The sequence below is a fragment of the Naegleria lovaniensis genome (assembly GCF_003324165.1).
Source record: "Naegleria lovaniensis strain ATCC 30569 chromosome Unknown tig025, whole genome shotgun sequence".
Taxonomy (NCBI): domain Eukaryota; phylum Heterolobosea; class Eutetramitea; order Acrasida; family Naegleriidae; genus Naegleria; species Naegleria lovaniensis.
Window position 1 is genome coordinate 546,325 of NW_025407847.1, and position 27,228 is coordinate 573,552.

The window sequence follows — 27,228 nt, forward strand, 5'->3', positions numbered from 1 at the left end:
TTATGGAATTGAATTGTTTTTAAATAAATAATTAATAAATTTAAAAGTGCAAAAAATGTCGAAACAAGAGCATGTTCAGTTTCATGCCGACCCGAACACTATTGCACCTCCATCTACACGAAACAACACTCAAAAATTGATTGCAACAACAAGGATGAGAAATGATGACATGGTGAGGATGGTCATTGTTGATTTTTCAAATTCGGCTTTTCACGATGATGAAAATTATGATCAACAACACACCCAAAATTTGGAAAATTTATTGAAAAAGAAATTTACATTGCAACAAGCCGGAAAGAAGAAATGGTTATTGAATCGAGAATTGAAATATGAGAATTTCTTTCCAGTCGAATTTATGAATGATCAAGAATTTGTGTTGAATCACATCGAAAAGTTTGGTTATGGATTAGGCTATACATCACCACATCTAACCGAAGACAGAGATTTTATGTTGAAAGCAGTTCAACTCAATGGAGGGTATGCATTGGGATATGCAAGTGAAAGCATTAGAAATGATAAACAAGTAGTATTGAAAGCCATCAACCAAACGGTGAGGCATTGTGTGATGCCTCAATAGATCTTCAAAATGACACTGAATTTGTGCTAAAAGCTGTTCGACAGAATGGAAATGCTCTACGGGGTGTACACAGCGCAGTCTTGCAGCGAGAAGTAGCGTTAGCTGCTGTACAACAAAATGGAGAAGCATTGCAATTTGTTCAGTCAACAGATTGGATTTATGACAAGGTAATAATTTTTGAAGCAATCAAACAAAACAAAAAGGCACTTCGATGGGTACCTGCAGGTTTTCTACAAGACCCCGATTTTATGTTAAAAGCTCTCAAAATAATATTTCCTGAATTTGGGGCTTTGGAGTCTTTTGACTATGCCAACAAAGCAATCATGATCAAAGTTGTGCAAGAATTTGGATTGTTGTTGGAATTTGCGTCCAATGACTTGAAGCATGATAGAGATATTATTCTGAATGCTGTTAGAAATGATGGTGACGCATTGAAACTTGCTACTTGGTGGAGTCATGACAAAGAAATTGCATTGATCGCCGTTAAAAACAATGGTTACGCATTGGAGCATGTCTCTAACGATCTGAGACGAGACAGAAACGTTGTATTGGAGGCGGTAAAGCAAAATGGAAATGCTCTTCAATTTGCATCAAATGATTTAAGGAACGACTATGAGATTGCACTAGCATCTGTTAGACAAGATAGTTGTGCTCTGGCTTACGTAGGTGAGATGACAACACGTTATCCTGAAATTGTACTTGAAGCAATCAGAAAAAATAGCCATGCCGTGCGATATGTTGCCAAGAGAGTATTATACGACAAACAATTCTTGTTGAAGCTTGTCAAACTTGGATGCAACCATGTTCTACAATATGCAGCAAGACAATTTACTCAGGACAAGGAATTTGTGTTACAAGCTGTGAAACACGACGGCCTTGTTGTATCATGTTACGATTTCGTTTTTTCTTCTGACAAGGAAATCATGTTAGAAGCAGTTAGGAATAATGGATGTGCATTGAAGTATGCAAGTCGTGAATTGAGAAAAGATCCAGAGCTTGTGTGGGAAGCTCTTAAATGTCATGGTTACGTTTTAAAGTATAGTGATGAATTATTTCAAGTGAGAATGGATCATTGTTATTATGGTGCTTATTTAGGCAAAACCGAACAGTGTTCACCAAAAACCAAACCGCAATCAAAACAAGTACATGATGACATGAAAATGATTATGGTCGATGGATGTTCAAATGACACGATGAACGACGATTCTCGTTAGAACTTGTTTGAAAATCTTACATGTGTCATAATGGGTTTGAAGACGAATTCTCTCAAGACCAACGAACATTAGTACTATGGTGCAGATAGTTAATTCTTGTCAAGATTATCAAAATTGAGTACTGGAATTCTTTTGGTACCTTTATGAACTAAGGCTCCTCCACCTTGAATTGATTCCTTTTCCATGAAGGAATTATGAATTCTTTTGGGACCTTTCTATCAGGAAGAGTTGATATCTGTGTTGTACTGGTGAAGTATTGAACACTTGTTTACCACAATAATACTCATGTTTTACAACAAGTTTACGGCTAGAATATTGATCTATAATAATTTCCTTTCAAAAAAAATATTCATATGCCCAGTTTGATGAACACACAAGTCGTGCTGGTATTAAGTTCATTCTTTCAAAGTGATGATCACGATGATGATATTACTAATCCATACAAAATTCGGAGACTGGAAATATTATTGAAAAAGAAATTTTTATTGCAACAAGAAGGAAAATTGAAATGGTTATTGAATCGGGAAGCGAGATATGAGAGATTCTTTCCAGTGGAGTTTATGAATGATCAAGAATTTGTGTTGAACCACATTAAAAAGTATAATTATGGATTGGAATATGCATCGGAGCCATTGAAACGAAGTAGAGATTTTGTATTGAAAGTGGTTCAGCAAAAAGGCTCGGAATTAAAATTTGCAAGTAAAAATATTCTCAATGATCAAGAAGTAGTGCTAACAGCCATCAAACAAGATTTTATTGTATTGTCATATGCTTCAAGAGAACTGCAAGATAACAAGGAATTTGTGTTGGAAGCCATTCGACAGAATGGACTAGCTTTGCACTCTGCTAAAGCAGAATTTAAGGGAGACAGAGAAATAGTTTTGACTGCTGTCCATCAAAATTGTGACGCCTTTTTAAGTGCATCCAAAGATATGTCAAAAGACAAACAAATTATTTTTGAAACAATCAAACAAAATAAGAAGGCACTTCGATGGATATCAAAAGATCTTCTCAAAGATCATGGCTTTATGTTGGAAGTTCTAAAGATTATATTTCCAGAATTTAAAAATTTAGAATCTTTTGATTATTCTCAGAAAGATATAATGCTCAACGTTGTTCGAGAGTTTGGATTTTTGTTGGAATTTGCAAGTGAATCACTCAAGAATGATCGTGATAATGTTTTAAATGCTGTCACCTCGGTTCATTTTGCGTTATATGATAATTCACTTTGTTTTGCTCATGAAGACTTGAGAAACGACAAGGAAATTGTACTTGCGGCTGTAAAACAAGATGGATATGCATTACAGTTTGCATCTGAAGAGCTAAAGAACGACAAGGATGTTGTACTTACTGCTGTCAATCAAAGCCGATGTGGTTTTTGCTATGCATCTGATGCCATGAAGGAGGATAAGGAAGTTGTGTTGACTGCTGTCCATCGACATGTGCATACCTTATCTGGGGCTGAAAAGTTTAGAAACGATAAAGATGTGGTATTAGCAGCTGTACACAAAGATGGGCTTTCTCTATGTTATGCATCCAACGAGATGCAGAATGACAGACAAGTTGTATTAACAGCGATAAGACAAAATGGCTTCGCTCTCAAGTATGCAGGTGAGAAGATGCAAAACGATCCAGAACTTGTTTTGGAAGCTATCCAACAAGTAGGGGGTTATTGGTATTACTCTCAAGTATTGCAATACGCTTCCAGTGAACTATTGAGCGACAAACAATTCTTGTTAAAAGCGATCAAGCTTGGATGTGAAAATATTCTAGAATTTATACCAATGCCAGAACTTGCAGACGACAAGGAATTTGTATTAGCAGCATGCAAACACAATGCTCTTGGTATCATTGGAGACTATTACATTTATTCAGACAAGGAAATCTTGTTACAAGCTGTGAAAAATAATGGATTTGCATTGCGATATGCCAGCGAAGAGTTGCAACAAGATTCAGAACTTGTGATGGAAGCACTCAAATGCAATGGACATGTGTTGGACTACACTGATGAATTATATCAAGAAAGAATGAAACATTGTTATCATGATGCATATTTGGGTACAATTACACGATAAGCATGGACAACAGCAATTGAAATGATGGCGTTTGTTGGTATTAAAGCACAGATGGTTTGTATGCTACTTTATTCAGAAAACAAGTCAACCACCGGTTTGAATAATTCCCTAGCTTGCCTTAATTCGGTCATGGTTTAAGACACTTTCCACTTTGGTGATGTTGTTTATACGTTATTATCATCAAGATATCACACTCTTGTTAGATAAATCAGAGAGTTTTCCAATGAATGAAATTCTTAAATTGGTAGAGCTTAACCTTGGTTTCTGACAGTAGTCAACGCAATGTCTATGTCGTTTTGCAATTCATCTGATGTAAATTTAAGCAAAACTTTAACCACTCGCACCACAACTTCTTTGTCTGCATCATCAAAAATTTTGAGAGAACAATTTTTGGGCTTCGGTGCATCTCTTTCATCAGTTTTACCTTAACAGTCTTTTGTTTCGCAGCAGTTACCATGATTTCTTGATCGCAGAGGTATTCCACAAAATAATTCCATAGATGAGGATCAAAACCAACTTGTTGTTGATAATTAGTGGACGTGTCGCATTAAACATTTTCAAGACCTTTATTCCACAACCATTCCATTGGATTTTTGAGATGTTCAACAGTTAAAACGACCATCAATTTCTATAGGAATTGCTCATTGCTCCCAAATAAGCGTCGCAATAGCAATATTTCATTCTTTCTTGATATAATTCATCACTATACTCTAATACAAAACCATTGCATTTAAGTGCTTCCAAAACAAGATCCGGATCTGTTTGTAACTCTTCAGTTGCAAAAAACAACGATGATCCATCGTTTTTCACAGCATTTAACATGAGTTCCTTATCTGGGCAACTGTAATCGGCTCCAAGCACTCCAAAACAGTTCTGTTGGACTGCTGTCAACATGAATTTCTTATCTTTGACTAATTTCTTTGGAGCAAATTCAAAAATGTTTTCACATCCATGTTGAATCAAGGACATGACAAAATGTTTGTCTTGCAATAAAATCCTGGAAGCAAATTTCAAGGCACTCCTGTTTTGTTGAACGGCTTCCAGCACAATAGTTGGATCCCCTTTCAACATGTTGGATGCATACGCAAGAGACTCCCCATTTTGTTTAAGGGTAGCGAATACCACTTGTCGATCGTTTTGCAACGCTTTGGATGCGTGTTCAAGATCACTTCCATAGTGAGTGACAGCTTCTAACACAACTTCCTTGTCATTCCGCAAGTCTTGAGAAGCATGTTGAAGAATAGACTTATTTCTAGGTTGTTTGACAACTTGTAACACTATATCCTTATCATTCTTAAACTCTTCAGATAGGTATTTGAATGCTCCGTAATATTCTTTGATGGCAAGAAATGCCAACTCTCGATCGTGTTGGAGGGTATCAGATGCAAACTGAATGGAACTTCCGTAATTCATGACTGCATTTTGAACAACCTCTCGATCGTTTTTAAGTTCATCACTCGCAAATTCAAGCAAGTACCCAAATTTTTGAACTACTTGGATCATGCACTCCTTGTTGGAATAATCAAAAGTTTCCAATTCTGGAAATATAAATCGGAAAACTGTTGACATGAACTTGGTATCTTTGAGAAAATCGCTCGAAGCATACTGGAGTGCTTGTTCTTTTTGTTTCACAGCTTCCAAAATAATGTCTTCTTCCAAGTCATCGAGGCATTGCAACACTTCTCCGTTTTGTCGCACAAGTTGCAACACAAACTCATGGTCATCCAGCAATTCTTCAGAGGCATGTTCGAAAGCCAATGATTCGTTCTTTACTGCTGCCAATACCACTTCTTTATCACTGAGAAATGTTTCATCTGCAAATTCAATTTCTGAACCCTTGTGTTGAACCACTTTCAACACAAATTCTCGATCTTGTTTTAGTGGTGTAGATGCAAGTTCCAGTCCATATTCATACTTTTTAATATGATTCAACACAAATTCAGGATCGTTCATGAATTCGACTGGAAGGAATTCTTCATATTTCAACGCTCGATTCAAAAGCCATTTCTTTTTACCTTCTTGTTGTAATGAGAATTTCTTTTGTAGATGTACCATTTCCTTTTGAACAGGAGATTTCGACGATGAATTTGAAAAATCAAGTAGAATCAAATGCACATGATGTTTGTCGTCATTCTTTTCATCCATGCATGTCATACTTGTTGGTTGTACCAATTTTTGTTTCTTGATTTTTGGTGATACATCAAACTCCTCTTGGTTTTCGGTGTTGTTGTCGAGGTTGTTGATGGAAGCCTGGGTGTGGTCATGATCTCGTTTGAACATTTTTTGTGCACAGAAACAACTCGTAGACTTTCAACATCTGACAGGAAGTGGACCTCCTAAAATTCATCAGTCCCGCGGACCCTGTGAGCCTTTACAAAAAAAAGGTGTGTTTCAGGGCCGGGTTCCATTTTGCCACTTTTGTTAGGTTTCGATGAAACTCAATTGAGTTAACTCATCATCTTCTCGTCAAGATCCGTCCAAAAAATAATTAGGAACCATCCATGGATGGCCCAGTTCTCTTTGAAATTTTCAATTTTCAAATATCTCTATTCCAAACATTTGCTCTCTTCCATCGTTCTCGTTTGTCGTGAATGGAATTGCCGAATGTGTCGTGAAACTTGCACCACTATCATTTGACAACTTTCCGAATCAAAAAAAATTTGCTGTTTTCTGAATTACTGCAGGGAACTTGGTTGTGTCACAAAAAATCCATACAATTATATGAATCATGCAAGAACGAAGGAATTTCTTTCTTTACATCGGAAAGAACAATATTCTGTTGGTGACTTTCATCCTTGAATTGAGCAAACTTCATTTTCAATAAAGGTCCTTTGTTTGAGATTTGAATACATTCATTATTGAACTGTGTAAAAATAGTGGTTTTTGCATTCTCTTTCGTACATATCCTCAAAGGAGTCATCATGGAATCAAAAGCACACGCTCTGGGTGTTGTTACCGGTGAAGAAATGGATCCAACAGAGCTAGTGTCCGACCCTGAAGAGTCCTCATTTCCATTCAGTAACATGAATCGCTCAAAGGGAGTCTTTTGAAAAGGTCGTGAAGGAGAAGTATGAGTAGTAATACCGAGCGCATGGGTGTGTTTTGGAGATGATGATTTGTCGTTTTTATCCGACGATATGGAGAATTTTCTTTTTGGTGAGCCACTTATATTGAGGTTTCCGGGCCGGCTGTGATCATTACTCATGCTACTGTTCAATAAACTCTTCTTGTACATTTCTCGAGTTGTATCCGTGGTATTCATTGTGAACGGAGCATCTGATGGTGATAATGTACTTTCAAATTGAGTGGTAATTCGAGAAAGACTCGAAGAAAAAAGCCTTCTCTTTTCTCCCATTTCTGGTGTTCGGAGTGGGAGTGGTGTGGTAGGCATCTGTTGTTGATGAAAATTTTCTTCCATGTTAGATGATTATATATACGATGAGAATTAGAATTTGAGGCGATCTCGAATTTTTTTTCGTTGTAATTTTTGTACCGCCTCAATGCCTTATTTGTTGAACAAATAAATTCATAGATCCATGTAGTAATGAATCAACATATGTCGTCATGAATATTCCAAAACGCATGCACACCAACAAATTACTCCTTCTTTAGAACCAGTTGTCGAGTGACCTCTTCACACAATTCAACCATTCTCTTTGCATGAAGAATATTCACAATCATGGCTATAGAGATACCTCGAGAAGGAACCATGTACAGTATGGAACAACAACCGCAGGCTCCTCCCGTATGATACACGAGTTTTTCTTCTTTACCATTCAACTGAATGGATTTCACAACAAATCCAATTCCATACTGAGTAGGTAGTCCTTCATTGGTTTTTTGAGAAATCCACAAGGTTTGATCAATGAGTGGTCCAGGAAGTAATTTTTGTAAACCATTCGCAAATTTGATAAGATCCTGACATGTGGATAACATGCCACCTCCAGCCCATTTGTAGCTGATAGTTGGATTGGTATTAATACAAATCATAACAATGATCATCATAAATTCGTTGTGAGGTCATACCCAAATTTCAAAGACATATATGTTGGAATACTACATACCTATTGTCTACACTTGGTACATTTAACAATTCATAAGCATTATCTCCAGTATCTCTCATGTAGAATGAACTTCGATTGTAAATGATCTTATTCTTTTCATCGAATGTGGTATTATTCATCTCGAGTGCATCGAAAATATGCTTCTTACAAAATGATTTAAAATCTTTCGCATTTTGAAGGAAAATTTTTGTTTCAAGCGGCAATAAAGGATTCTCTGATTGAGCTTTCAACACCTCTTCCATTACAGCACTCATAAGCGTATAGCCGTATGTGGAATAAGAATACTTGTCGCCTGGTTTGGCCACAAGCTCGTCTCGAATGAACATTTCACATGCATCAATTATAGAAGGATAGTTTTTGCTCCAGCTCATGAATTCCTTCTCGACGTCTTTGTAATCTCTTACACCACTCATATGTGAGGCCAATTGTCGTAGAGTGATGGTATTAAATTTCTCTTCCTTGTACACGAGTTCTGAAGGAATTTTCTTTTTTGATTCTTCTGATAGATATTCAAAGATGGGCCGATCTAAATCCACAAGCCCCTTCTCAATCATTAAAGCAAGTGCCACCGTGGATATGGGTTTAGAAATACTTGCAATTCGAAATTTGGTGGTATCATTGACAAGAACTCGTTGTTCAACGTTGGAAAAGCCAAAACATTGTTGATAAATCAGTGATCCATTTTGAGAAATTGCAACTTGCATACCAGGACTAGAAACTGTTTCTTTAAATGACTGAAATATTAAATCAAGTTGTTTCTTTTGTTCTTGGCTTAGGGTTGATTGGGATGGAATATTCATTGAGTGTTGTTGTTGCTCATCTCCCATGACATGCTGATGATCAAAACCTTCCTGAGCAGTAATTGTGCTGTTGATATTTGGATGAATACTATCTTTCAATAAATACCAAGCCAATCCACTTCCAACAATACAAGCAAGAGCCATTTTCATTAAATTCGTATGATGATTTGTTGTGTTCCGACTCGGAAATTCTGTTTGATCATCATTTCCGATATTGTTGTTCTTATAATTGTGATGGAAATGATACTTTGAAAATCTGTAGCACCATCGTTTTGATCCTCCGAAAAGAAGAAAATTTTGACAACAATTCCGACGAAGTATTCAATCTTTTCCTGCGAGAGAAACTGCAGTATGTGGTTCGAACCAATTTTTTCATTTTGTTCACAAATCAACGTTGTGCTGATCAACCATCGTGGTATAATACAGAATTACCAAGTTCGTGGTAGACATTTTGAATTTCTAAATGTTAAAAGGCAGTACTGTACACCTCTGTTAACAGGTGGTTATTAAGGTAAGAGTAACAATAGTGAACAACCGAGAATTTGAGAATTTCCAAGGATCATCCAGATACTTCTCAGAACTGACGGCACCATTCAGTGAGGTTTGGTACAACTAATGAAGTTACCCAAACTTGATCGTTGACCTGTCAAACACGGGTAATATCTTCTCAAGACACCGTTTTAAGTATTTCAACACCAGCCGTCCGACCGTTTGTTTGTTTCATCGTCCATATGACCATATATGTGAGCACCACTCTGGCAGCGGATAATTATGTCATTTCCACATTCGCTGGTACAACAAGTGTGGTGATGGATACTTGGCCAATACAAGTTGTGTCTATTATCCCAATGGTGTGTATGTGACTTCTCAAAACGAGCTCTACATTGCTGAATATAGTTCACAACGCATTCGAAAGGTAACCATCACTACTGTGGCCATCATGGAAGGAGTTAATCCTACCAGTGTCTTTGTGACTGAATGGAATCAAGACATCTATGTCACTGATAGTAACAAGCATAGAGTTTTTGTCTTTTTCCCAAACCAAACCATTTCCATTGTTGCTGGTAATGGAGTTTCAGGAAATTCTCAGGATGGAGATTCTGCTTTGGGTTCTGTTCTTTTTTCTCCCGATTCTGTTCATGTCACCAAACAAAATGAAATTTTCATAAGTGATACTTCAAATAATCGAATTAAGAAGGTGGTGAATGGTCGAATTTACACCATGGATTGTTTCAAGATACATGTACTTTGGCCACTCAGGTACACTTAGCAAATCCAAGAGGAGTGTTTGTTCATGAATCTACGGAGAGATTTACATTGAAGATACCAATAATTTTTGATTCGAAAAATTGCAACGAATGGTGTCCTTTCAACTTTGGCAGGAGTTAAGGGAGTTGGAGGAGATGCTCTCTCTGGTCCAGCTGTGAATGCTTATTTGAGATCTCCACAACGAGTAAGAGTCCCTCGAACGGGGAAGTCTATTTTGTCGATCGTGCCAATGAAAGAATTAAGAAAATTAATAGTCAAGGAAATATTCAAGTGATGGCAGGAATAGGAAGTGTTGGTTACAATGGAGAGAATCAATTAGCCACGAGAGCCACGTTGACCAATGTTCAAGATGTTTGGGTTGCTCCCTCTTCAGGTGAATAACATACATAACGATTGAACGCTTCATTTTCAAACTTGTTGAGTTTGTTCATGGCTTCCAATGGTGGCATGTACATTGCTGAAATGTCATTAATTCGAAAAGTTTCTCCAAGTCAAAATGGTCTCATTACCACTGTGACCATGATTGACGAATGGGGAAGTCTTTACAATGCTCGTGGACACTTTGTCACTCCACAAGATGAAATTTTCTTTGCTGTTCAATGGGGAAACCAAGTGAAAAAATTCACCACGAGTAGTGGCGTGACAGAATTGATCGCAGGAACAGGGATGATGGGAGATTCGGGAGAAGGAGGTTTGGCAGTGAATGCTCGATTGAGAAAACCCTCGGCAGTATTCCAAAATCCATTTAATACTTCATTGCTCTTCATTGTTGACACTGGAAATCACAAAATCAAAATGGTCAACATGACCGATGGAACAATTTCAACATTATGTGGAACTGGAAGTGCCGGCTATTCGGGAGATAATGATACAGCCTCTCCTTAATGCACCAATGACAGGTTTCTATCATTCCAACACGAATAGTATATATATTGCTGATACTGGAAATAATGTCATTCGAAAAATTCAAGTCAATTCAACAGATTTTGCTTCTTCCATAATAACCACCGTGGCAGGTCAATTTTATCCAAATCCTCCAGGTCCACCCAGTTGTTGTTGTTGTTCATGTTGATGATGATCATGATTTCTTCTAGTGGGTGGGTTCAAGTATTGCTCAATGGTCCTACTTCTGTGGTTGTCAATTCGAAAGGTGACTTGTTCATTGCCGATAATGGAAATCAGAGAATTCGAAAAGTTTCAGTGGAGGAGGGTACCATTACAACCATTGCTGGAACTTCTGAAACCAATGTCGTACCAAACAACGATCCAAGAGGAATCTATCACGCCTTGACGAGTCCCTTCTCACTGACTCTTCATCCCAACGATGACATTATTTACTTTTCGGATAATGGTCAAGTGTTGCAATTGAATCAACCTCAACGTTTTGGAGTGGATGCTTCCAATAGTAGCGTTTGTAGTGGACGTGGAAATTGCACCAATGTACAGGAATGTGAATGCATTCAGGGATGGGGTGGTCCAAATTGTCAATTTCCATTGTGTCAAAATATTCGAGCCGATAGTGTCAATGTATGTGGAGGTCATGGAACTTGTACGAGTCCAGATGTTTGTGTCTGTCATGACTCTACGAAATATGCTGGAGCCAATTGTGAAATTCCAAAATGTTTTGGTCAACTGGCAACAGATCCCAAAGTGTGTACCTTTGGAAATGGAACTTGCAAAGGTCCAGATCAGTGTGTCTGTTCCTCACCATGGATTTCAGGTCCAGAGTGTGATTCTCCAGTGACGTGTTTTGATGTGCCGTATCATAACTCGTCGAGTGTATGCAGTGGAAATGGACAATGTGTTTCGTCAAATAATTGTACTTGCATACCAGCCTTTGTTGGGAAAGCATGTCAATTGCAAACATTGGCCAATGATGCCACTTTGAAATTCAACGTGTCAAGTGTATATGCTCAAGATTTTGTCCGATTGGAATTGAACATTCCATCCTATTACTATTCATTACCGTATGCAAGTCAAAACATGATGGCTGTCTTTAAGGTTTCGTATTATCACACTTTGGTGTTCAATCGAACCATTCCAAAAGGATCATACAGTGTGGCGGAAGATTTAAAGTTCCAAGAGTCGACGACAGTCACAGCGTTTGCAGTGATTGTAGACGTTGATCAACAAGTTCAACTAAATCGATTCCCTTTGCAGACAGCACCATTGTCAGTATTACCTTCGAGGAATGTTCAAGTTTCAAAAGCAACGCTGTCAAATTGGTTTGTCGAAGTGTATTTATGGAAGTGGTTACTTGTAGTGATCATGTTTTGGTTTGGATTCTTGTAACTATGACCATCAGACTCAATAGGCATCAAAACAGCCATGCTTCATATTTAGATTGACGTCAATTTGCAAAGTGTTCACACAATCAATAATTTTCCAAATACACACCATCATAACATTGTTCCATTCTTGCTTGATATAATTCATCACTATACCCCAAAACATAACCATTGCATTTAAGTGCTTCTCGGACAAGCTCTGGATCTTGCTGTAATTCTTTGTTGGCAGCACTCAGTGCAAATCCATCTTTTTTCACTGCTTGTAACACCATGTCTTTGTTTGATGTTTTTATCCCAAAACGCCTGTTATAGGATTTTATGGTAGCAACACTGTTCAATTGGATAGCTATTGACAAAAATTCCTTGTCATGCGCAAATTTATCTGGCGCATAGAAAAAAGCATCTTTACATCCGAACTGAATCAATTGCAACAAGAATTGTTGATCAGCGAAAAGTTCAGAAGAGCCATATTGAAAAGCTTGGTCGGTAGTTCTGACAGCTTCTAATACAATTTCTTGGTCACATGTTAGATGATCGGCCATATATTTGAGAGCATATCCATTTTGCCGAACAGCAGCCAGTGCAACTTGTCTGTCTCTTTTTAACTCTTTGGAGGCGTGGTATAATGCATGTCCACTTTTGGTTACAGCCGCTAATACGATCTCTTTATCACTTTGTAAAGCAACAGACGCACTATCCAGAGAATTTCCATTTTGATTGACCGCTGCTAATACCAAGTTCTTGTCTCCCCTCAACTCATGAGAAACGTGTTGTAAGGCACAGCCATTTTGTGCCACTGCCAGGTATGCAATTTCCATGTCATTCTTTAACTCATTGGAGGCATATTTCAAAGAAAAACCATCATTTCTGACTGCATTTGAAACAACATCTCGATTGTTCTTAAGTTCTGGGGATGCAAATTCCAGTAAAAATCCAAATTCGCTAACTAGTTTGGCCACAATTTCTTTCTTTGAATAATCAAAAGAATCCAAAGTCTCAAATTCTGGAAATATTATTTGTAAACATTTTAACATGAAATCACTAGTTCGAAGTAAATTCTTTGGAACCCATCGAAGAGCCCTCTTGTTTTGTTTGATGGCTTCAAAAAGAATTTCAGTGTCATTGTTCAAATCTTTCTTCGCACAGTCCAACAATTCACCATATTGCCTCACAGCAGTTAACATAATTTCCTTGTCCTGAAGTGAGGGCAAATAAAGCGAAGAGCTTTTCCGTTGTGTCGAACTGCTTCCAACACAAATTCCCTGTTTTTTCGAAGCTCTGTAGCATAATACAATGAGCTTGCTTTTTGTTTAACAGCTGTCAGTACTACTTGTGGATCATTTCGAATAGATCTAGTTGTGAATGATAATTCTGAACGATCTGCTAAAATTGTTGAACCTTTGAGTTGAAAAATTTGTAGAACAAAGTTTGTGTCTTGTTGTAATCGTTTGGACGCATATTCTAAACCATAATCATACTTTTGGATGTGATTCAACACAAATTTCGGATCGTTCATAAACTCAACAGGAAAGAAATTTTGATATTTCAATTCCCGATTAAAAAGCCATTTCAGTTTTCCTTGCTGTTGCAATGAAAATTTATGTTTCAACAAGAGCTCCCATTTCCGATTTTCATCCAAACATTGTTTGCCATCATCAACACGATGCAAAGAATTTGAAAAATCAACAAGGATTATACGCACATTTTCATCCACGTTTGTCCTTGTAAGAATGACTTTTTGCTTCTTCGTAACTCGACTTGCTTCCACGTCGTTGAAATAATACTCTTGTCCATCGTTTTCTGGGCTGCCAATTGAATCTCGCTGAATCATTTTTTATTGCGGATAGTATCAAAGTGTGTCTTTTTTGAAAAACGTGCAAAAAACAACAACTGGCAACACAAATCAACGAACAATAAGAGATCTTCAGTTCACTCGAAGACATTTAAATCTGGTTTCCACGGAGGTTCTTGTAACACACGCAAACAAGGCTTACAATAGAGTTTATTAATATTGACCGAACTCCAGTTGTTTCGTCCAGTATTTCGTTTTATGCATTGTCATGCAAGTATTTGCATCTATTTGAATATTTGAATTCTAGAGTTATCAGTATCACTCACATATAATTCTCCAGTGAGCTCATCAAGACAAAGACCTTGAGGATACCTAAACTGTTGCAGGTTACTTCCCGATGTTCCTATTGATTTTAACAGATCTCCATGTTGTGTGTAGATCTTGATGGAATGGTCATAGCAGTCGCATGCAATAATATTCAAGGACGCTTTATCGACGGTAAGGTACATTGAATAAGACCATGAAGAATTTTTGGATGCAGTACTCTCGACTAACTGTTTCTCGAATTGCCAAACAAATTTTCTTTCAGAATTTTCCGCATTGTCATTTTGAACGTTTTTAAAGACTATTAAGCGATTATAAGGATTGCCTTCTCCCACAATCATCGTATCATGGTCAAAAAAATCAATGCCTGTAACTCGTTTTACATTTACAGGCATTTGAATTACTTGTAATAGTTGACCATTTCTTGTGTTAAACACTTTCACATCCGTGGTATCTGTTACAAATAGTTGACGGCTCTCATGAACCACCATGCTGCTGGGATTTTTCAATTTCTCTGATGTCCATAATGCCATCTGCTCATTAAAATTGTTCGTTAATAATTGATGCAAATCAAATTTCACAATACACAAACTTGAAACTATGAACAAGGCATCTTGATTCTTGTTGTTATAATTTCTCTCCAAACATACTGAGCCAGATTGTTTCGGAAGAACGCGTTTCAATTGTTTGGACGACAATTCCAAAATTACAATTTTTTGATTGTTGAAATCGCTAAAAATCATACATTGATGATTGTATGAAATTTGAATAGCAAGCGGTGCTGCCATGGAATAGGTCGACATGTTGTGTATCATGCTTTTTGTTTCTTCATTGAAAACTTCAAACTGTTTCAAATATCCAATCGCTTGACAATTACAAGAGAAGGCCACCTCTTTTTGGATCTCATCTTTTCTCGGAGTTGATCATACAATCGGATCTGAAGTGGATCATGTATTATTGAACTTGAGAAATCCGAGAGTACTAGATGTGTTTCATAAATTTCAACATGATCACACCAAAATGAAACGGACATTTTTTTGGATTATAAAATTGTTGTTTAATAATCATGGGAATCTTCTTTTGAACAGCAATTGAATGAGGCTTTTAAAAATCAATTCGTTATAGCTCAAGTGAAAGACTATGGAGTTTAAAAAGAACAAAAAAATTCAAAAGAACACTTGCCCGCCAAAAAAATTACATTGAAGAGCATTTGAAACTAAATGAATCATCCGAGTAGCAACAACCACACGAGACGATCACTCGCTAATACCACGAGTTTTCAAAAAAGTAGTGCTCCTCCTTCTGCTGCACATTATTCAAAATCATTACCTCAATTCCCTTTCAATTCTATGGAATCCTCCATATCGAGCAGCTTTTCCAATCTTTCGATGCAACCACCACCTCCTCCTCCGAATACTAATTTGAATGTGAGTTCGATGAGTCATGTATCGTCAATACCACCAAAACCATCCCATTCCGATCATGCCTCTTCTCTTGTTTCTTTAAATGACTTACAGGAACAAGATGTATTTAAGGTTTTATCCTTCTTCTTTCCCAAAGGTTCCCAATTTTCAATGAACAAATGTGAATGTGGCGCTTTGTGCCCCTTGATTTCAATTCCTGCTTCCTATCTGCATCAAGTCGATCCTTCCATGGTGCAACGATCTCTCCAACAACGAAAAGAAAAAAATGCATCAGCACAACAACCAAAAATCATCATTCGAAGAACACCACACCGAGAGGTTTCCATCTTTTTTGACCCGGAAGCTGCTGATAAAAACAAAACAATAATGCATCAAATTGATGAAGGGTTTACAATTAAAAGAAATGAGAGAGCGGTGAACACGAATAATATAACAGCAAATTTAGTATCATTGCTTGGAGCAGATGATATTTTGGGTGCAGCCAGCCACAAAACGGATGGAATTTCATCCATGAACGCAGACACAGAAAATATTAATACCATTGGTTCATCATCCGATGGACGAATGTCACGATCTTCGAATATTCAAATGTTGCTCTCAGAATATGAAAATCAATTGAAATCTCTTCGAGAACAGCTTGATCATGTCATGTCTGAAAAGCAACTCATCCAATCTGCCTCTCATAACATTTCCGAAAAAGCTGGGAAACAATTAGAAGAAATCTCGAGGCTTCAAGATGAAAATGCCTCTCAAAGAGAAAAAATTAACAACCTTCGTAAGGTTGTAAGATCCTATGAGGCAATAATTAACAAGAATGAAAACGACAAATCATTACTGGAGCACAAAACTGAAGAAATTGAAAAATGTAAATCCATAATCAATTCCAAAGATAAAGAAATAGATCGCCTGCAAGAGCAAATAGTGCTGAGTAATGATTCCATTAATCAGGCAGCAGAAATTAAAAATCATGCGTCCAAGAAAGAACAAGAATTATTGCTTCTCAGTGAAGATGTGCAAAATTTGAAATGGGAACTTGCAGAGAAGGAGCGACTATCACAAGAAAAAATTTCAGAATTGCAGAACTCGGCCGACATGTTGTCACAACATTTAAAAGTTGAACAAGAAAAGAACAGGAGCATGAAAACTGAGTATGACCTGTTGATTAGAAACAAAGACGCTGAATTGGTATCTCTGAGACAGCAACTTGAAATGGAGAGAAGTAATCTTTCTATTCTTCATGATAAATACCAAATGCTGGAAACAAAATACAAACAAGAACAAAAATTGATATCACGACTCGAGCAAGATTATAAACATAATGAAATTGCCATGGAATCTCTCAAAAAGAAGTATGACAAGATGATGGAGATCAAGGACGAATGGGAAACGAAATACAATGCTAAATCTCAAGAGTTGAAGCAATATCAAGAGAAAATGAACGAAGAGAGGACACGTCTACAAAACGATTTCGACTCCACTCTCAAGAATTATCAACAAACGAGTCAACAAACTATCTCGAATCTTACGGACCGACTTGAACAGGTTAGAAATGAGAATCGAGCTCACATCACCGCATTGGCAAGCAAGGAAGAAATGATAGTTTCAGCACAAATTAATTCGCAACAAAAGATATCAGAGCATAAGGAAGCAATTGAACAACTGAACTCTCAACTAAGAAATATGTCCGTAGATCTACAACAAAAGGAAAATGAAATTTCAAAACTTCGAAAATCGTTAGATCAAATAGAAAAGGATAAAAGAACTCTCGAGGTTGTGATTTTAGAAAAAACCGATCTAATTGTGAGGCATGAAATGTGCATTTCAAACTTGGAAATTGAAAAGAAAAAGTCCAGTTTTGAAATATCTGAATATTCTAACAGACTTGCAAAACTTGATCACAAAACGAATGAGTTATTGACCGAGGTAACTAAATTACAAGAAGAAAATAGATCTCTCCAAGACAATAACGAGTTGTTAAATCAACAATTACTATCAAAAGATATGGACATGAAACAACTTTTGGAGTTAAAGACAAAAGAAAACGAAAGTATGGTTCATCGAGCAAAATCTGAGCTTGAGAAGCAATTATTAGACCTTCAGCAAGAAAAGGCTACTGTTCAACAGCTTTATGATAACCTTGTTGAAGAATCAAAGTCTCTACAATATAATATTCAACAACAGTCTGAAACAATTCATCGTATTTCTGACGCATTGATGCAATCACAAGATAAAAACAAAACTCTCCAAACAGAGTTGGAAGCTCTCAAAGATAAATTAATTATCAGCGAGAAGGCATACAATGAAAGCCAAGAAATTTCAGAAAAGAAAATTGAAGAGCTTTCAGATCTTATTTTGGTTAAAACAGAATGTATGAACGCACACATACTTGAGATTGACAACCTTAAAGGAGAAAATCAATCTTTGCATACTAAACTCAACGAGATTCAATTACAATTTAAAAAACAGAAAGAAACGATCAAAGATCTTACAGAGAATCTGAGCGTGTTGGACGAAAACCGCACAACGATCCAACGCGAGCTCCAACTCAAAAATGAAGCAATTATTCATTTGAATGCTGAAGTTGAAAAGTTTAGAGACAGCGTTCATGACAAAGAGCAACAACTACAAACACTGAAAAAGCATGCCCTCACTGATTTAGAAAAACAAGTCATTGAAAAATCTGAAGCTCTAGATAACCAAAAGAAAATCTATGAACAAGACATCTACATGGTAAAATCGCACCTTTCTGAAACTAAGAAATTATTTGAAAGTAAGGTTTCTCTAATTGTAGAACTAGAAGCTAAAATCTCTTCATTGAAGAATGAAAGCTTGGACAAGGACAAAGAAATTACACGATGGATTGGCTCTTGTGATGATTTGAAAAACTCTTTCGAGGACGAAAGGAAGCAATTTTCTTACAAGATTGTTCAACTTGAAAAAAGTATTTCTTCAATGAAAGACCAATTGTCACAACTCGAAAAGGAAAAGATGAATCTGGAAGAAGAAATTGCAGCTAAAAACACATCCATTGAACATTATGAAAAGCAAATGGCACAACTTGAGAGATCAATAGAAGAGGCAAGAACAGAAATCAAACAAAAGAATGTCGAATTGGAAGAAGCCAATACACTCTACCAAGAAAAATCTCAAAGTATGGCCACGCTTTTGGAAGAGAAGGAAAAGGAACTCGATACATTGAAAACTCAACTCTTGTTCTCAGAGAGCAACTATCGATTGTTGGAAGGCAGTAAGAATCAGCTCGAGGAAGATCTTTCACAACTTCACGAACGGGCGCATCAGTTGTCCACTACGATCCATGAAAATGAGCAAACGATTCTCGAACTTGAATTGCAAATCGATACACTTCAACATGACTTGACTCAAAAAATTAACACAACGACAGAATTATCGAAAACACTTGCAGAGATGAAAGATACCAATGCAAAGATGGATAGCTTTATCATAACTCTAACCAACGAAACCAAAGACAAATCACTCCTAATTCAACGCCTTGAAAGGAGGATTTTAGAGAATACCAACGAAATTAAGCAATTGACAGAAGATAAGGACCGAATAATATCCAGTTTAGAAAAGAAAGTTGTTCTTTTAGAAAAAGACGCTTCAGATAAACAGGAGGATGTTAATAGACTGGTCGCTCTCAATGAAAAGCAAAAGAAACACTACTCAAAAATAGTTAATGAGCTTGAATCTAACTTGGAAGAAAAAGAAAACAAAGAAAAGCTTCTCTCTGGATCCTTTAATGAGCACAGTGTTAAAATTGCTGAATATTCTCGAAAGATTGAAGCGATGGAATCTCAAAAACGACAATTATTGAATGATATTGAGAAGTTAGAAAATGAAACGCACGAAAAAGGTCAAGAAATTCTTGAATTGACTGAAAAGAACCATTCTCTTCAAGGAAGAGTCGAAGAAATGGATAAGCGAATCATGCAACTCGAAAAACAGCGCAAGCAACAGCAACAAGATTTCTCCAATTTAGAGAACAAGTTGGAGGAAGATTCTGCTAAAATGAAACAACTTTCAAAAGAATGCTTGGATCTCAAGCAACAATTGTCCACAGTGGAAGGTGAATTAACTCTATCAAAACACAAACTTTCAGTTTCAGAAAAATCGAACAATGAAATTTCCCATGATCTTGAAGCATGTCATGAATCTATTTCTCAACTCGAGCAAGAAATTAAATTATTGAAATCCACATCGAAAAAAGAAAAGGAAGAATTGGAAAATCAAACGATCACAGAAATTCAAAGACGTGAAGAAACGATCAAACAGTTAAAATCTCAACTTGCTCTCGAAACTAAATTGAAAGAAGAGTTAGAGCATGCCAAAGATCTCATTCAGAACACCTCGAACCTTATTGACGAACAAAATGATGAAGTACAATCTCTAGAAAAGGAATTAACACAACATTCTTCTCTGATCGATCAAATGAAAGAAGACAATGAACAACGAATTTCTGAAATAACCTTCTCATGCCAGCAATACGCTCAAGAACTTGAATCCAAAGAACGAGAATTATCAGAACTACGACATAATTATCAAAAATTGGAAGGCATGTTCTTCCAAATGGAGAAAGATTATCGCACATTACAAACACAAGATAATATGATTAACAAGCAATTGGAAGAAAAATGTGCAGAGCTTCAAAATCGACTCGAAGAAACCATTGATCCCATTTCAAATCGAGAACAAGAATTAAAATTCTTAATGAAAGAAAACTCAGAATTGAGAGAACAAATTCTCGATCAAAAGAATAGCACCGATCGAATGCAACAAGAAATTGAACGACTTTTAGAACAGCTCACCAACAATTCTAGTATTAGCACGTCACCAACCATGACCATGACAGATACAAGTAGTATTCTTTCAACTTCATTACTATCATCAACAAGTATGCAAGGATCATTTGTGAGTAGTACCATCACTACTGCACCGACGACAACTGCTTCGATAGCATCCACACGTGCTCAAACTCAACAATCAAAAACAAACCCATCTCCAAAGAAAACACAACACATGATACAATCAGCTACTCTTGATTTGAAACATTTATGGAAACAATTAAGAGCCGAAATTATTCGATTGAAACAGAAAAATGTGGAACTAGCGCAACAAATTATGCAAGTTCAAAAATCAAAGGAAGAAGCAATTGTGAAATATGAAAAGCAAATCAAGTCAACATTTATTGATTTGATGCATTACAAAAAAGTGGCTGAAGAGGTTGAACAGTTGAAATTGGAGAATACTCGGATAACATTGGCAAAGAAAGAAGCGGAAGATAACTTATCCAAAGTTGGTTTGAAACTGTCTACTTTGGAAACGGAAAAACAAAATTTATGGAAATTACAAGAACAAACAAGAAAGGAACTCATTAATTTGAAGGAAAACGTGATCAAACTTTCAGAAGAAAACGAAAAACTCTCAAAAATGGAAATTAGGGCATCCAATCAAACGAATATTGAGCTGGAGAAGTTGAAAAAGGAGAAACGAAATCTCGAAGAAAAGTTATCATCTGCCACCGACTCTTCCAAGAGTCAAAAAGAAATTTCCCAGCTCACGAACAAGCTGAAAGAAGCTCGAACGACGAGAGAAAAACTTGAGAAACTTCTCCGAGAACAACGGCATCAAATTGAGGAAATGGATGCAAAGAATAGAGAGCTGAGATTGAAAATCACCTCTCTTGAATCCAATTGTACCACAAATAAATAAGGCTGATGACTCAAAACAGCACATCATTCAAATTTCAAGAAAGCAAATCATGATCAAAATTTATTCACACAAGCTCAGTACTTGACTTTCTTAGAAGGTGGAGCCAGATTGTTGCTTCTTGAAGGAGCGTCATGGTGTGTCGTTATCGATCTTGGATTATTGCCACTATCTGAATAACGATTCGAGTGAGATGAATGACCATGTCCATCACCTTGTTGTGGATGGTAGTGCTGTTGTCCACTACTACTGCCATGATGATATCCGCCACCGCCACCACCACCACCACTCGATCGACCGTCACCATGCGACGAAGAATGATGAGAACGATGGTGATGATACGGCTGTGACGAAGAAGGATGATAAGAATGTCTACTAGTGCTGCCACTTGGATGGTAATGATGTGACGAAGAAGAAGAGGATGAAGAAAATGGAGGTGGTGGACGAGGTGGAGGAGGTGGTTGATAATGATGACCACCAGTAGTAGACGATGATGATGTAACTACTGCTGCCACCGATGAAGAGGTCGATGCAACCTTAGATGCTCCATGGGAGTGGTGATGATGTGACGTTGCAGGAACACCAGAAAGTGGATGCACTGTGGAGGGAATTAAGTGATGGGAGGGAGCATCTGGTCGATGATCATCCTTCTTTCTTGTTGAAAGTTCATTATAGGAACGAGAGGGTAAACCTTTGGGTTTGCAATTCTTGGGATTCTTTCCTCGTTCCCAGAACCAATCATGATTCAAGCTGTCACTTGCTGTAATTCGGTTTGCAGGATTGAGAGTTAATAACTTGTCCAATAAATCGAGTACTTTGGGTGAGCATTTCAAATTTGTAAATCGATCCATAATTCTTCTCTTTTTTGGTTGTTGAGGTTTGAGAGATTTCCAATGAGGTAGTTTTTCAACTTCGGGCCAATCTTCCACAGACGGGGTTCCACACCAATCGAAAATCTTCTCTAATTGATCCGGATCGGATGCTCCTGGAAAGAGAGCCTTAGGTTCCTTTTCACCAGCAAAAGGAAGAAGCATTTCACCCAAAATACAACCCACAGACCACATATCAATGGAGGCGTCATAGGCAGTGGCTCCTAACAGTAATTCTGGAGGTCGATACCAACGAGTGACCACCCGATTGGTATATTCTTGTTGCTTATTTCTGTGAAATACTCTTGAAAGTCCACTAAATGTTGTGTGTGAATGTTGTTTTGCAAAAGCACACATGAAACACATTTCCATCAACGCAAGGATCACACAAAAAAAATTTAAAAAAAATTCACACAATTTCGAATGACCAACCGCAGAGGCAATGAAATTCATGAATGGGATGGTTTCGGTTAATCATCGCGCACACATTCGTGTGTATGTTGGAGAAGCAAATATATATATACAACATTAGCGTGTTAGTGTGTGAATGAATTCAAAATGAACCGCCTACTTACAAATCGGCAAGCTTTAAAGTTCCATCCTTCTTGATGAGTACATTGGATGCTTTCAAATCTCGGTGCATGACGTCCCGAGCATGGCAATAATCAAGAGCAGATAATAATTGATACATGATGCATCGTAATTCATCTTCGTCAAATCTGTGACCCTTTCCATTCAGACCAGCAAGATCATGTTCGACAAATTCAAAAACCAAGTAGAACGTTCCCTTCTGATTCCAAGTAACATCATACAATTTAACAATGTTGACATGGTCTAAATCCTTGAGAGCTCGTATTTCACGAATGGAAGTGATTGGAAAGCCTTCTTTCTCTCTTTGAGGATCAATTCTAATCTTCTTAATGGCCACCATGCTGTTGTCACGCTTGTCAATGCCTTTGTGGACCTCACCGTACGTTCCTTCACCCAACTTTTCTTGCTTTTGGAATGTTTTGCTGATACTGTGTGGTTAGTAAACAATCCGTATGATTCATGATATGACCGTGAATTTATCATTGCCAAAAGGCAGTGGATATATTTGGTGAATATTAGAGTCTACTACTTGAAGAATTGCAAAATCACACACTTACTCTTTTTCAATATGATGGAAACGATCCGAGAGAGGGTTTCCGAAGCGAGGAGATGATTTTGGAGGTCTTGAGATGGGAGTTGTTGGTGTCGATGGAGTGGTAATATGAGAGGGAGGAGCGTTGTGAACGTTAGGTTTGATGTTTTGCACACGTGATGATGATGAAGTCTGCGCATAAGTTGCAGACGTAGAAGCAACAACATGTTGTTGATTAGTGTTGATCTTTATATTATTATTATTATTGGTATTATTAATATTGGTACTTCGTGATGAAGTGGAATTCACCACAGGTTGCTTTGGTCCGTTAGTCGCGACACTCATAGTAGTTGCTCCAGGAGGGTGATGAGAGGAGGAAGATGTTGTTGTTGTTGGGTTGTTATTTGCAATGTTGCTACTCCCGTGACTATGTTGAGGCTTGTAGTTGGATGATGATGAGGAAGGGTTTTGATTCTTGTAGTACCTTCCATTAGTGTTGCTGTTTCTACGAGAGTTGTTGTTGATTGAAGAATTGTTATGGTGTTGTTGATGATGGTCATGTCCTCCTCCAGAAGCGTTTTGATGATCACGTGGTGGCGGTGGGGGTGGCTGTAAATATTGAGAGGTTGAATTCCTTCTATCATTATTATTATTAGCAACCTCTCCACCACCATTCATGTTGTTATTCATATTGTTGGTGTGGTGTAAACCTTCTCCTGATGATGAATGGGGTGGCTTCTTTTGGTGGGTGAGCGTTTCTTCTGTGCCTCTGTTGCTGCCCGATCGGTCGTCCTGCTGCCTTGAAGATTCTGTGGACGACGATGAAAACTTTCTATTGCCTCCCATTGGATTGTTTCCTTCCGTGATGGTGGTAGAAGATGAATTATGGACTGCAGACGTTTCCTTGTTCCTTTGGTGCGCTATTTGGTGTTGTTGGTTGGAAGAACCCTCATTCAGCGTATTCGTCGTCATGGTGTGGCTGGTCAAGGACGAAGGCATAATGGGGTTGCGATATTTTTTTCTAAACATAACCTCCAATCAATTTTATTCCGTTACAATGCTGCGTCGTCATGGTGTGGCACAACAATTTACTTTGCATTTCACTTCGATTTCTAATTGAACTGAATGGATTTGGACGTTTTCATTGAACAAGGAGTGGCCTTGTGGCATTTTCCATTTCAGGTTTTGTTGTACCATTCATCTAAACACAAGTTAGTTAAATTGTGAAATTTCAAATAACTAAGGTAAGAGATTCGTGAAAGATTAATGAGCATCAACAAGTCGGTGATATGTGTAACGACAACAGGTATGAGTTAGCGAGAGAGAGCAGCAAATAACCCATGGTGTTGTATGGTAACAGACAATGGTTCTCCAGTACGACACACGCGTGTTGTATGGAGGTGTATTCAACAGAAGCCTCAAAAAATAGAACAACACCCAACCTACCTCATTACATCATCATCACCACAAATGTCCTCACAAGTCGAGAGCAATGACCCCGAAGTCTATTCCTATCTTTTGAATGCGAGATTTGAATACAACATTTCCTCACATCATCAGCATTATCCACTTCAACATCAAGGTAGTTCTTCCTCATCATTGGGAAGTAGTGGTATCGGAACCACCACCTCCAATAATACAACATCAACAACAACAACAACAACAACATGTACTTCATTGATGGATGCAACCAATACAAATACCACTCCAACATTGTATACCCCTGCATTGAGGGGAGATCTCTCGAGAGGTTTTGTGAGGTTCATTGGAACTCTTCAAGATCAACCCAAGACTCAAATTTTTGTGGGTGTTGAGTGGGATTATGAAGAAAGAGGAAAACATGACGGTGAACTTAATGGAGTGAGATATTTCAAAACCAGCGACGGAAGAAAGAGTGCAAGTTTTATCAAATTAGAAACCTTTTTAAGGTACTCCACATTGGGAGTCGATTTCTTGGAGGCTGTTCATGCCAAATATAAGAATAAGGATTTCAAAGAAGAGGAAATGTATATTTATTCAGCAACAAAGAAGACACAAATTTCAGTGGAACTCGTCGGTCGAAAAGATTTGGAAGAAAAATTAGAAAAACTTGAGAATTTAACAGAGCTAGGTTTACAAGAGTGTAAAGTGTCAAAAATTCAGGAAGGAGTGGGCTCTTGTTTTGGAAATGTGAAATCCATAGATTTAACAGCCAATTTAATCACAACGTGGTCTCAGGTTGAAACCGTCTTGAAAGAATTTCCAAAATTGCAAAACTTGATCCTCTCTTCCAATCGATTCACCTCGCTAGAATTTCACAATAGTCAACCCTACTCGAATGTTAAAACTCTTGTCATGAATGATGTTGCAATGGAATGGAAAACGTTTGCAGAGCGTATTTTACCTCTCTTTCCTCAAGTCGAAGAAGTTCATTTTCGAGACAATAATATCACAGATCAAGATTTGGAAAGCGTTTCACTGCCTTCGCTTCCATCTCTGAGAGCAATGAACATTTCTGGAAACAAAATTTCTTGTTGGAATTCTGTTCGGAAAGCATTTGGTTCCATCCCACAGTTGAGTAGATTACTTCTCAATTATAACTCGATCAAGAGCATTCAATGCACGAGTCAAGAGGAATTTCCTTCGTTGAAAAGTCTCTCTATTACTAATAATAATATTGAGGACTGGGATTCTATCAATGAGCTCAACAAATTTACCTCAACCATTGAAGAATTGCGATTGGACAATAATGCTATTCAAGAAAAGTATGGTGTGACCAATACACGACAAGGAACCATTGCAAGAATTAAATCGCTTCAAATTTTCAATGGAAGCGAAATTAAAAAGAAGGAGCGAGAGGATGCAGAAAAATATTACCTTAAACAAAGTGGAAGAGACAAGATGGCTCAAATGAGTAGCAGCATCAACATGGTTAATTTTCTTGAAATGCATCCACGATACGAAGAGTTAGTATCCATGTATGGAGATCCTTGTGAAAACGAGTCGTCAAGTTCAATCGCCACAAAAGTAAGCAATGAGTTTGTTTCCTTGTACATTAAGAATGTAGCTGCTTCCGTAGCATCTCATGGCCACATTGTCGAGAAGAAGATACCATACGGATTGACCATCAAAAAACTCAAGCTTATGTGTCAACGTTTGTTCAAACTTGATGCTACCAAACAGCGACTTTTCTATGTGGATGTAGGACATTCATTACCTGAGCCATTGTGTGACGATTTCAAAGATATTGACTTTTATGCCGTGAAAGACGGAGGTACAATTCTAATGGAAGAAATCGACGAGATGCAGGAGCAACGAAAATTGGAACTTGCAAAGAAGGAGAAGGAGCGAAGCTTGAAAGAACAGGAGGAGCAAGTGACTAGAGAAATGCGGTGGAAACATTTGTAAACGTTTCATAATAAACGAAAATAGTCCATTTTGAAGCTGTGATAAAACTTCTCCATTTAGTCTCTTGGTTGCTGAGCTTTCTCTCTTTTCGAGGGACCTGTCACAGTTCTGGACTCACGAGGAGGACCATTCGGCTCTGGTCTTCTTTAAAAACAAAGAGAATGTTCTCCTTCTCAACAACCATAACACAAAAAAACAAAATCTCATAATTTCGAAAGATGCTTGCATTTTCCAATACCAATCTTCGAGTTATTATCCAACAGAAGCAGCTTAAAAAAAGCCTTTCATGGACTCT

General features: G+C 37.5%; 13 protein-coding genes across 13 annotated transcripts; 7 read left to right on the plus strand and 6 right to left on the minus strand.

Moving 5' to 3' along the window:
• Nucleotides 1-55: 55 nt before the first annotated feature.
• Nucleotides 56-1,791, plus strand: C9374_005892 (uncharacterized protein; the record flags this gene model as incomplete). The annotated part of the gene is made up of 2 exons (XM_044695692.1): nt 56-550; nt 622-1,791. The coding sequence occupies 2 exons, from the start codon at nt 56-58 to the stop codon at nt 1,789-1,791; spliced, it is 1,665 nt and encodes a 554-aa protein (XP_044547779.1).
• Nucleotides 1,792-2,144: 353 nt separating this feature from the next.
• Nucleotides 2,145-3,866, plus strand: C9374_005893 (uncharacterized protein; the record flags this gene model as incomplete). The annotated part of the gene is made up of 1 exon (XM_044695693.1): nt 2,145-3,866. The coding sequence occupies one exon, from the start codon at nt 2,145-2,147 to the stop codon at nt 3,864-3,866; it is 1,722 nt and encodes a 573-aa protein (XP_044547780.1).
• Nucleotides 3,867-4,487: 621 nt separating this feature from the next.
• C9374_005894 (uncharacterized protein) lies at nt 4,488-6,146 on the minus strand (the record flags this gene model as incomplete). Its single annotated transcript, XM_044695694.1, has 1 exon — nt 4,488-6,146. The coding sequence occupies one exon, from the start codon at nt 6,144-6,146 to the stop codon at nt 4,488-4,490; it is 1,659 nt and encodes a 552-aa protein (XP_044547781.1).
• A 418-nt stretch (nt 6,147-6,564) lies between these two features.
• C9374_005895 (uncharacterized protein) lies at nt 6,565-7,257 on the minus strand (the record flags this gene model as incomplete). Its single annotated transcript, XM_044695695.1, has 1 exon — nt 6,565-7,257. One exon carries the CDS (start codon nt 7,255-7,257, stop codon nt 6,565-6,567), a length of 693 nt encoding a protein of 230 aa, XP_044547782.1.
• A 206-nt stretch (nt 7,258-7,463) lies between these two features.
• C9374_005896 (uncharacterized protein) lies at nt 7,464-8,874 on the minus strand (the record flags this gene model as incomplete). Its single annotated transcript, XM_044695696.1, has 2 exons — nt 7,464-7,824; nt 7,931-8,874. 2 exons carry the CDS (start codon nt 8,872-8,874, stop codon nt 7,464-7,466), a joined length of 1,305 nt encoding a protein of 434 aa, XP_044547783.1.
• A 796-nt stretch (nt 8,875-9,670) lies between these two features.
• C9374_005897 (uncharacterized protein) lies at nt 9,671-10,380 on the plus strand (the record flags this gene model as incomplete). Its single annotated transcript, XM_044695697.1, has 2 exons — nt 9,671-9,973; nt 10,189-10,380. The coding sequence occupies 2 exons, from the start codon at nt 9,671-9,673 to the stop codon at nt 10,378-10,380; spliced, it is 495 nt and encodes a 164-aa protein (XP_044547784.1).
• A 48-nt stretch (nt 10,381-10,428) lies between these two features.
• C9374_005898 (uncharacterized protein) lies at nt 10,429-10,884 on the plus strand (the record flags this gene model as incomplete). Its single annotated transcript, XM_044695698.1, has 1 exon — nt 10,429-10,884. The coding sequence occupies one exon, from the start codon at nt 10,429-10,431 to the stop codon at nt 10,882-10,884; it is 456 nt and encodes a 151-aa protein (XP_044547785.1).
• Nucleotides 10,885-11,079: 195 nt separating this feature from the next.
• On the plus strand, nt 11,080-12,291 carry C9374_005899 (uncharacterized protein; the record flags this gene model as incomplete). Its single annotated transcript, XM_044695699.1, has 1 exon — nt 11,080-12,291. One exon carries the CDS (start codon nt 11,080-11,082, stop codon nt 12,289-12,291), a length of 1,212 nt encoding a protein of 403 aa, XP_044547786.1.
• An 82-nt stretch (nt 12,292-12,373) lies between these two features.
• On the minus strand, nt 12,374-14,118 carry C9374_005900 (uncharacterized protein; the record flags this gene model as incomplete). The annotated part of the gene is made up of 2 exons (XM_044695702.1): nt 12,374-13,549; nt 13,615-14,118. The coding sequence occupies 2 exons, from the start codon at nt 14,116-14,118 to the stop codon at nt 12,374-12,376; spliced, it is 1,680 nt and encodes a 559-aa protein (XP_044547787.1).
• A 245-nt stretch (nt 14,119-14,363) lies between these two features.
• On the minus strand, nt 14,364-15,206 carry C9374_005901 (uncharacterized protein; the record flags this gene model as incomplete). The annotated part of the gene is made up of 1 exon (XM_044695703.1): nt 14,364-15,206. One exon carries the CDS (start codon nt 15,204-15,206, stop codon nt 14,364-14,366), a length of 843 nt encoding a protein of 280 aa, XP_044547788.1.
• Nucleotides 15,207-15,623: 417 nt separating this feature from the next.
• C9374_005902 (uncharacterized protein) lies at nt 15,624-21,557 on the plus strand (the record flags this gene model as incomplete). The annotated part of the gene is made up of 1 exon (XM_044695704.1): nt 15,624-21,557. One exon carries the CDS (start codon nt 15,624-15,626, stop codon nt 21,555-21,557), a length of 5,934 nt encoding a protein of 1,977 aa, XP_044547789.1.
• A 74-nt stretch (nt 21,558-21,631) lies between these two features.
• Nucleotides 21,632-24,545, minus strand: C9374_005903 (uncharacterized protein; the record flags this gene model as incomplete). The annotated part of the gene is made up of 3 exons (XM_044695705.1): nt 21,632-22,739; nt 22,999-23,442; nt 23,572-24,545. 3 exons carry the CDS (start codon nt 24,543-24,545, stop codon nt 21,632-21,634), a joined length of 2,526 nt encoding a protein of 841 aa, XP_044547790.1.
• A 471-nt stretch (nt 24,546-25,016) lies between these two features.
• C9374_005904 (uncharacterized protein) lies at nt 25,017-26,933 on the plus strand (the record flags this gene model as incomplete). The annotated part of the gene is made up of 1 exon (XM_044695706.1): nt 25,017-26,933. The coding sequence occupies one exon, from the start codon at nt 25,017-25,019 to the stop codon at nt 26,931-26,933; it is 1,917 nt and encodes a 638-aa protein (XP_044547791.1).
• Nucleotides 26,934-27,228: the final 295 nt, after the last annotated feature.